The sequence below is a fragment of the Capsicum annuum genome, chromosome 5, assembly GCF_002878395.1.
Source record: "Capsicum annuum cultivar UCD-10X-F1 chromosome 5, UCD10Xv1.1, whole genome shotgun sequence".
NCBI classification, from domain to species: Eukaryota; Viridiplantae; Streptophyta; class Magnoliopsida; order Solanales; family Solanaceae; genus Capsicum; species Capsicum annuum.
In genome coordinates, this window is record NC_061115.1 from 143,082,831 (window position 1) to 143,093,665 (window position 10,835).

General features: G+C 39.8%; 1 protein-coding gene across 1 annotated transcript in view; it reads right to left on the bottom strand.

Annotated features, from left to right (window-relative positions):
- Window positions 1–4,728: 4,728 nt before the first annotated feature.
- The window catches only part of LOC107870777 (phosphoenolpyruvate carboxylase 4), a 37,629-nt gene continuing 31,522 nt past the window's right edge, over window positions 4,729–10,835 (bottom strand). The window contains exons 13-20 of the mRNA XM_016717423.2: window positions 9,176–9,301; window positions 8,937–9,038; window positions 8,722–8,868; window positions 8,000–8,098; window positions 7,656–7,744; window positions 6,682–6,808; window positions 6,398–6,604; window positions 4,729–5,773 (exon numbers count right to left, since the gene is read on the bottom strand). Coding sequence (XP_016572909.2) covers window positions 4,949–5,773; window positions 6,398–6,604; window positions 6,682–6,808; window positions 7,656–7,744; window positions 8,000–8,098; window positions 8,722–8,868; window positions 8,937–9,038; window positions 9,176–9,301 — 1,722 coding nt within the window. The 3' untranslated portion in view covers window positions 4,729–4,948. The remainder of the gene's footprint in view (window positions 5,774–6,397; window positions 6,605–6,681; window positions 6,809–7,655; window positions 7,745–7,999; window positions 8,099–8,721; window positions 8,869–8,936; window positions 9,039–9,175; window positions 9,302–10,835) is intronic.

Below are 10,835 nucleotides of genomic sequence, written 5' to 3' on the forward strand. Positions count from 1 at the left end.
ATTTTTTGAAGTGATTTGAAAAAAAAATGAACGAGAATACTGACGGAGTGGGGGGTTAGGGTGAGATGCTGATGGGGTGGGTGTTGTACGGGGGGTGGGGGTGCTGAATGTAGATGGGGTAGAGGGGAACTGCTGGACGCGGGGGGAGGGGGGGAGAGGGCAGTTGCTGGATGGGTGTGGGATGGGCAAGAGGGGGTGGGGTGGGGTGGTGTGTTAAATTAAATAAAAAGAAAAATTTTATTAAAAAAATATGAAATTAAACGTATTTAACACGTGGCAGCACCTGATTGGTGCGTGTGTTCACTCTCTTTGTTATGACTGAGATTCAGCGAAAAATGATGTGTTTGCAAGGAAATAAAGAAGAATTGTGAGGTAATAGGTCGAATTCAAAGTTTAGGTGTCTTTTTGAAAATCTCAGCCAACATCAAGAGGTAATTATGTATTTACTCAAAAAAATAAGCAAAGCATGGGATACCACCATGATTACATAAAGTGGGGGTTTTCATTACTATCAAACCATGAAATTAAACCATATCATAAAATACATTTTAAGAAACAATCAAAACAAATTCTTATTAATTATACTTTACCATATCATGGAAACCACCATCCAAACAGAGTGTAAGGTGAAAATCCCCCTTTATATAGCACTAATTCGAGCTCCTTATTCCCCGAAATGGTGTAATAGCTCAAAATTCCACAGTCCAATTTATTTGTTGCTACATAACCCTTGCGATCACGATAATGAAGAGCAATCCGGTGAGGTTCCCTACGCCATCGCGACACTATACCTCACACGTCCACTTAGCATGAAGGCCATACATTGCACGATCATGACCCAGAGCCATGTGATCGCTGCACCATGCCAGAAAAAGAAAAAGATTTGCACTGTCTCAAAGTGATTTTCTTGCCCAACCCTCACAGGAAGGTTCCAACTCGAACTATCCCAACCAATCCTAAAAAACTATATAGACCTAATGAAGTCTTAAATTAAGGAACGAGAAGGATCCGGCTGTTTTAGTATGTTTTGCAGATTATCGATCTAAGTTTGTTACGAAAGTTACTTGTTATTGGCTTTTTAATGACCTGATAATGCAAATATTTTGTTACAGTAATAATGTGTATGCATTAGTTTGAGGTCTTTTGCTTTACTTGAGTGACGGTCTTTCAGAAACTTCTTACCTTCACAAGATAGCGCCCATATTCACTGGGTATAGTGTTGTTGTAGTTGTTGTCTTTTGTGATTAGAAGGTTGAAAATGGGTGGAAATATCTATTTCCGTTGCTGTCCTGTCATTGGGCAATTGCTCCTAGTGGACTACGAAGATAAAATTTCAGGTTGCAGCACTGAAGTCCTGTTTTCTCGCCTTAATAACTATCTAGTCAATTCAAATGCTAGGCTCATAACCAAAGTATCTTCTGTGGTAAGTTTAATTGTACTTAAATAAATGCAATCATTACAACAACAACATCATACCCAGTATATTCCTACGTAGTGAAGTGTGGGAAGGGTAGAGTGTACGCAGACCATACCACTACCTCAAGTGAAGTAGAGAGTCTGTTTCCGATAGACCCCCGGCTTAGGACTGATACCAGTATAACAAACACAAAATATAAATGCATATCAACTAGTACAGTAAGCAAAATAAACTAACACCGCTAGCCACAAGATAATACTAAAAACTATCTAACCGAAAACATAGACAACACACAACACCATAAACAAGAAACTTCAAACTCAAAAGAACGCTCCCCTACTGATACCGACGCACTCCCACCCCCCCAACCCTCTACCCTAATCCGCGTCCTCCACACCTTCGTATCAAGGGTCATGTCCTCTATAAGCTGTAACTGCTTCATATCATGCCTAATTACCTCCCTCCAATATTTCTTCAGCCTACCTCTACCCCGCCTAAAATCACCCATAGCCAAGGTCTCACACCTCCGCACTGGCGCATCAAAACCCCTCCTCATCACGTACCCGAACCAACGTAACCTCACTTCTCGCATCTTGCCCTCCACCGAAACAACTTTCATCTTCTCCCGAATAATTTCATTCCTCACCCTATCTTTCCTGGTATGGCCACACATCCATCGCAACATCCTCATCTCCGTCACCTTCAACTTTTGAATGTGAGAGTTCTTAACTAACCAACACTCCGCTCCATACAACATAGCCGGACGGACTGCCATTCAGTAGAACTTACCTTTAAGCTTCGGAGGCACCTTCTTATCACATAAAACTCCCGAAGCGAGCCTCCATTTCAATCATCCTGCCCCAATACGATGCGTGACATCCTTGTCAATCTCACCATTGTCCTGAATCATAGACCCCAGATACTTGAAACTCTCAACATTGTCCTGAATCATAGACCCCAGATACTTGAAACTCTCCCTCTTCTGAATAGCCTGAGAGTCTAGATTTACCACCCCGCTAGCCTCTTGCGATCCATCACTAAACTTACACTCCAAGTACTTCGTCTTGGTCCTGCTCAACCGAAATCCTTTAGCCTCAAGCGTCTGTCTCCAAATCTCCAACTTATTATTAACTCCTCCTCGAGACTCATCAATCAGTACCACATCATCCGCAAATAACATACACCAAGGCACCTCCCCTTGAATATGTCGCATCAAAACATCCATCACCAAGGCAAATAAAAGCGGGCTAAGAGTCGATCTCTGGTGCAACCCTATCAAAACTGAAAAGTGCTCTGAATCTCCACCTACCATCCTCACATGCGTCTTTGCACCATTATACATGTCCTGAATCGCCCTAGTGTACGTCACGGGCCCTCTAGCATCCAAGCACCTCCACAGAATCTCCTTGGAACTCTGCCATATGCATTCTCAAGATCAATAAACACCATGTGCAAGTCCTTCTTCCTCTCTCGAAACTGCTCCACTAGTCTCCTCACAAGGTGAATGGCTTTAGTAGTCGAGCGACCTGGCATGAAACCGAACTGATTCTCAGAGATAGTCACGATCCTTCTCAGCCTCAACTCTACCACCCTTTCCCAAACCTTCATTGTATGACTCAACAACTTAATACATCTATAGTTGTTGCAACTCTGGATGTCTCCTTTATTCTTAGTTAATGGAATCATCCCACTCCACCTCCACGCTTCAGACATCTTCGCCGCTCTAAAAATGATGTTAAACAACCTTGTCAACCACTCCAAACCTGCCCCGCCAGTGCTCTTCCAAAAATTCACTGGAATCTCATCTGACCGTCGCCTTACCCCGCCACATCCTGCGAATAGCCACCTTGACCTCCTTAACCTTGATACGCCTACAATAACCATAATTGCGACACTCCTCAGATTTCTCCAAGTCCCCTAACACAAAATCTTTGTCCCCCTCGTCATTCAAAAGTTTATGAAAATAGGACTACCACCTCTTCCTAATGAGGGCATCCTCAACCAACACTGAACCATCATCTCTCTTGATGCACTCCACTTGGTCAAGGTCACAAGCCCTCCGCTCCCTGGCCTTGGCAAGCTTATACAACTTTTTATCCCCACCTTTCTCCTCTAAAGTCGCATACAAGCTCACAAAAGTTGTAGTCTTAACCGCCACCACCGCTAACTTAGTATCTCTTTTAGCTACCTTATACTCCCCCTTATTCGTCTACCTCTCCTCATCATCCTTGCTCTCAACCAACTTAACATAAGCCACCTTCTTAAACTCCACCTTCCTCTTAACCTCTTCGTTCCACCACCAGTCCCCTCGATGCTTGCCAGATCGACCTCTCGAGACACCCAACACCTCTCTAGCGGTCTCCCTAATGCAACTGGCAATCGTCTCTCACATACTATCCACATCCCCTCTACTCTCCCAAGCCCCCCTACTCTTCAAGTTCTCCCCCATTTCCAAAGCACTAACCAAAGTCAAGCTACCCCACTTAATCCTGAACCGAGCCTCCACACTCCTCTTCTTTTTGCCCTTATTGATTACCAAGTCCATCACCAACAACCTATGTTGAGTCGAAAGATTCTCGCTAGGTATGACTTTACAGTCTTTACATAGCGCTCTATCACCCTTCCTAAGAAGCAAAAAGTCTATCTGAGTCTTGGCCACTGAACTACAAAACGTAATAAGGTGTTCCTCCTTCTTCGGGAACTTTGAAACTTTATTGGACAATTTATAATATGCTGAAACTTTGAAAGGGCCTACATAGAAAATCAAGATAATATAAATACTGTTGTGTATGTCTATCTACGTCTATCTACTGGTAACAATTGATTTGTCTTAACTCTGCTGCTTCTTCTTTTTCCTTGTGACACTTAAAATACATGGACATACCTGGAGCAAGTCTTTCACAGAACAAGTGAAATTGGTGAGCAGTATGATAGGCAATTATTGTCTCATGCCACAAACAACGTTCTTTTTTCTTATTGCGAACCATAAGCGCACCTAGGCATAGAGAAGCAAGGTTATTCTCCTCTCAAGGTAGGTAAAAATTTGAGTTCCCAAATTGAAAAATCTAACAGTAAATATCCAGTACATGCAGCAATCGCCCTCATCCATAAGAAGACTAGCTTACATAACTAACCTGAGAAAGACACGTATTCCATAAAAACAAGTTTTGCGTCATTTTCTTGAAAATATATTGCAACTTACTCCTCTGTTCTGCCCAAACCTGATCGAATACGAGTTATGGGACATGTAAAACAAGTAGATGCCCCAAGCACTGTGTGTAACCCCCATTGTAAATCGTAAAAAATAGAGATGGAAGAAAAAGAGAGGCAATTTCATTAAATAGAGGTCCTTCACTGTTTGATGGTTCAAATGCCTAACGACAAAATATACCATACAGGAAGTAGGTCAAGAAAATCAAAATTACTGATGGGTTATAGAAGGGACACTGATTTCATCTTCATTTTGATAAAAGTACTGCAGCATAGATATTGAATCAATCACTTGAAGGTCTATAGCTGGACTTCTGACCTTTAGCCAGTGTTCCTCATCCCGGCAGCAATACCATTTATGGTAATGAGCAAAGCATCCCTAAGCTTATTGTTATCTTCGTCACGTCTCAACCTCTTTAATATCTCCACCTGCAGTATATTCATTGGGTTCAGATATGGAAGCCTGCTCTCGATCAACCTCCGCAAGCTACGGTTATTTGCTGATAGCTTCTCATGACCAGTAACCTGTAGGACATAGTTTCCCGTTGTCAAGAGCTCCCTCCGCATTTCTGCACCTAGTCCTCTTCGTGTCTCAGACACTAGAACATCATCATAATGCTTGGCTATTGGAATGTCTGCTTTCCCTAAAACCATCTCTATAAGATCAAGCGTGGACTGGAAGAAGGGCCATTCTCTGTACATTGCTCGTAAGTCCTCCGTATGTCCCTTGTCACAAACACCTTTCAATCCAGCTCCAACTCCAAGCCATGCAGGGAGGACAAATCTTGTTTGGGTCCATGCGAATATCCATGGAATTGCACGGAGTTGACCGATTCCACCTGAACTCTTTCTCCTTGTTGGACGGCTACCAATGTTGAGAAATCCTAGCTCAGCCTGAGGCGTTGCTTCGTGGAAGTAAGCAAGGAACTCGGGGTTTTCATATACTGTGCTTCTATAACTCCTGCAGCTCAAATTTGATATATCATCCATCAGATTACGCCATTTTTGTTCCCTTGGAGGCTGTGGCGGACGTAAAGTAGCAAGTAGAACAGCTGTAGTGTATATCTCTAGCTGCCGAACAGCCATTTGGGGTAATCCAAATTTTGCCTGCACCATTTCTCCTTGTTCTGTAGATCTAAGAGTACCCTGATAATTTCAGCAATAAATTAAAAGAACTTCTTAGTGCATACACAGAGGTGATATTAAGGCTTTTATGATAGCAAAGCAGTGTTACTTATGAAACTGTTCTAATATTCAAAGAGCAAAAACTTCAACAGATTACAGTTTAAGAATTAGCAAACTTATGTCAATTGGTTGGGACCATATCTTTTATAATATTACCAAATTTTGCTATGCGTGATAACCTAATAGAGTAGATTGTGAGTGGTGAGATTGGAAGTTAAAAGAAAGTCTTAGATGAGGAGGAAGCAAGACAGGTGGTGAGAAAATTTGTGGCAGTTCAGAAGTTCTGTCCAGAGAAGTTCGTTGAATTCTGTAATAGAGTGATGAACAAATACACATCCGTTTTTTGCTCCCCGATTATGAAAATATAAGATGTCTTTAGTAAAGCCAATTTCCATCCAAATACACTCTTCTTATCACATTATGATTTAGTAGCTAGTTACTACCACATGGCGACAAGGAACTATATGGGCATGACAAACCTGATCTGAATGCACCCATAGTATAACTCAAAGAAATCTTCAGTACATAATGTGTACATGCGAGTAAGATATTAGGAGCTTCAAGACTGTTTAACTGAAAACAAACCATAACAGAGCCGGGTGGCTGGGATTGAATTGCAAGGTATGTAGGACCACCACCACGGCCAATGCTTCCACCACGTCCATGGAACAAAGTGACTTTAATTCCATGTTCATTACATACAGCTACAACATCTTCTTGAGCTTTGTAAAGCTCCCATGCAGCAGTGAAACGGCCAGCATCTTTTCCAGAATCAGAATAACCGACCATAACCTGTGCACACCAACCATGAGCTAAGCCCAATAAGTGAAACATTTTTTGGATAGCCTAATGCATCCTGGCATAAATACCTCCTGATGTCCATCATGGTTCTTTATGATGTGGTCCCTATACCAATCAATTGATAGTAATCTTCTAATCACTGAGCCAGCTTCTCTCAAGTCTTTCACGGTCTCAAACAGAGGAACCACCCTTAGTCTGTTGAAAATACATGAAATATTTAGCATTATTTAAATAATCATAGAAACATTCCCTCTATTCAATTGTTATATTCCCTTAAAATGGTCTGTCTGTGAGAGCAACAATGTTAATTTAACAACTCATCTCAACTGGTTTCAGTGCAGAAATGTTGCCAGATACTTATATATTATTCTAGCAAAGACGTCTTAGATAGATATTAATCTAGCAAAGATTGTATTACAAGAAAACAGAAAACGGAAACAATAAAAGATAGTACTCCACAATCATGGCTGCATAAGTAAAATCTCGTATACGACAACAGCATTTGTCTGGAAAAACTAAGACCCTTCCCCCTTTCTAGGTATGATTTCCATTCCTATGAGGTGCATGAGAATATATGTGAACATAATTCTGTTGATTTAGCACTCCACAATAAATTTTGATTCCCTTGGAACCAGATCAAACAATTTTCTATCAACCACAACAGGAAACTGCTGAAACCAGCTACAGTGAAGCATTAAGCCTACGATGCAAGAAAAAATTAGATGGGAGAACATAAAAATTATATCCAATCTAAAAGGAAAAGAGATTTCCCTGTAGGCATCTGTACTTGTCTGAGTCCAGCTAAAGCATAGGAATTGAAAAACTACCACTTTCCATGAGGTGGAAATTTTGCAAGTACTAAAAGTATGATCTCCAAAATGACAATATATTGGCTCAACATTAGCCTACGGAATGAACATAGATCATATTAATTCTGCGCAATTATTGCACAGCCAGACATCCAAATGCACAGAGATTTTTGTGTAAGTTCATGCAGAAAGTTCTGTTATTGGATCGACAACCGAAGAAACATCAGTCTTACGTTCCACCAGGACAAGGTCTTCCTAGCTCCCCAGCAACAACAAGGCAAGCGTCCTTCTGTAAAAGCTCTACCGCTAGGACATCACTAGCCTGACAATTGAAGATGCATCAAAATGTTAGTATATAATAGAAAATGGAAACAAGTAGCTCAAAACATAAGTTCAGGTATCCTTTGTGCATATTTAGCTGAACCATTGAAGATGCATCAAAATGTTAGTATATACTAGAAAATGGAAACAAGTAGCTCAAAACATAAGATCAGGTATCCTTTGTGCATATTTAGCTGAACCATTCCACCACTGCCAAAGGTAGTCTATATGTACACAATGTGGATATTGATCATACATTTGAAGCCATGGAAATAACATAAGCTCCAAGTGAATCGCTTCCTAATTCAGCTGCTACTTTGAACGTGTCCAAGACTTCTTTGACATCAGGTGGAACCTATAAAAGGAGGATTTAAAAAAGCATCAGATCCAAGACGAACAATAGGAACCAGAAATCTAGTTAGGAATTCAAGCCGCGGACTTTGTCAGCTAATTTTATTGCAACATGAATACAATTCACTCTAGTGGTAAAAGTTGGGTACTAATTAGTTTACTCATTATCTGATATCATTTCCCAATCCAAGAATCAGCCATCTACTTCGACCCTCGTTACTGGCTATACTAAAAGAGTACAATGATATGGCTTTGATACCGACTACCCGATATCGTTCCCAGTCTAAGTATCAGTTATGTGTCTACCTTTTTTATCTGCCATAAATACCACCAAGTACTCAACTCTAGGCTATCAAGTTTCCTCCCTTAGAAATCAAGAAAGAAGAATAAAGTTGGACCAGTATATTAGTGATTTTCAGGTTTCACCAGCAGAGACGAAAAATTTGGGATATAAATTGTAAGAGAAAAGGGAAGACCAGCACTAATACCCAGCTACAGTGGACAGTGAATGTAGATACTCTAGGGACCAAAGGGCATCCATCCAGGCTGCTCCACTTAGATCAATTAAACAAACACAAAGATAACTAAGCAATACACTTAAAATAGGATAGAAGTACAATATCTTACATCTATAGTAGGAGGAACCAAAGGCCTTTTCCCCTTTAGCTCTTTAATCAGAAAGTTCAGCTTCTGTTCTTCATCCCACTCACTATATGTACCCATGTCCAAGTATTTTGTGATTGCATCAAGTGCCTCAGAGTGCCTACCAGATTCCTGACTCATTGGCTAGATATAAGCATGTGTTTCACTAAAACTCACCAATAACATGAAAAAACATATACCTGACGAAGGTCAAGCTTCATTAAGACCATCCCAAATGTAGCAACTCGCCTGATTAGGTCAGCTAGCCGACCATCAGCTAGAACCCCAGACCCACATGATTGCTGCAATGCACCCAATATTTACACTTTTGAGAACTAGGAGTTGTCCATGATTATTAATAGATTTTTCTTCAGGAATCTTAAATAATAATTAGGAGATGCCTAAATGGATTATTAAAGCAAACAGAATTGACTTGTACCAGTGAGTCATAGCACAATAGCAGTGGTTCCAAAAGCTGATCTGATGTTTCATAATAATCCCAAGGATCATGGTCACACGGAAGATCCTCAAGAAGAAGCTCTAGCCGCTTCCGTGTCTTGAGGAGCTGAATTTTGAAAAGATTACCATCAACAAACACTATGGCATAATTCACAAGTCCAAAAATACTAGTTGTACATTCAATTAAGGCCAATAAGAACGTCCAAACTTCACCTTCTTCCATATTTAACATGGAAAAAGAAATTGCAACATTGATATAATTCCTCATCATGAATTAATCAATCAACTTTCACCCCACCAATTATTCATCAAACAAAGTTACTACACTTCAAGGGAAAAACAGTCAAACCCCACAATATTCTTCTTATGTATAAGCAGTATTCCCCTTTATAATTTTACGAGATATATTCGATCAACAATAGACACATCCTGAAATCTTCCTATAATCATCCTAGTCTAAAATCAAACTAAGTACCTCATTTTAGTGACATATTAGCTGTATTAATACATACTTCTACACAATTACTCTACAACAATATACAAAAGCATTCAGAAATAGGACTGCTATATACTATTACCAAATAGCACAAAATTATCTTTAGAAAATAGTTTTTATTTTCTGTAATTTCTCAAACATCATCAAGCTATCACATTAGCCAGTAGCTTAATAAGATATTAGCCTATCCTCAAGGACCTCAACTCCTCAAACATCAGAAAGTTGAGTTCATCCAAACAAAAATGCAAGGGATTAAAGATCTATTTGCACATAGTACACATAAGTAAATGGAATTTAGAGGATACAAGCTTGTCCTTTATCATGACAAGAATTCACATCCTTATTTAGTTCAGGAAACTACCTCCACGAATTAGAAGATCCTACTAATGTGTGTCAAATCAATTTCGATTTATTATTCTCATATCTACCAACCAATTTCTTGCTTAACGGAAAAAAAAAAAAAAAAAAAAAAACTAGAGCTTGGGCACTAGTTAGAAGTGGTGGTACTCAGGCACTACTTAGTTACAACTGAAAGTTCATTCATAAACCATGCATTAACACTAAGTGACTAAGATACATCTGGCAAACCAAATTATCTAAATAACTATCCTAAGTGGAAATTCCCACTCTGAAGAACCTTAAGTGTAGTTTCGACATTTTTATTCTTACTTACGTATGTGCAAACAAGTAAAAATAAAACAGCAACATCTTTTATGTGCAGGAACAGCAGTTTTGACTTTGGTTTTTCAGAAACAGAAAATAAAAAAAATAAAAAAGAATCAAATGCCTGCTAGTTAAAAATCAATTCTGCCTACACATAAACCCACCCTTCCAATTCCAAATCCAAACACACAAATTGTTTTCCAATTGACAAACCAAACACATCTAAACCAAAATCAAATCCATTTCTAATCAAAACATCAAAAGAAAGAACACAGAAAAGATGAATAACAATAATGAATATTTTTAACTATACTCTCTTCATGCAATTAAATATAAGATTTTGGTTGTTCAAATATTTATTTGTTCATCTCTAACGGCTCTCTCTCTCACTAGACTCTCTATCTCGGTCCACGGCCTTCGGCGCCGTCGCCGACCGTCGGCGCCGACCCGACCCGACCACCGGTCCCCGGCGTCGACCTCC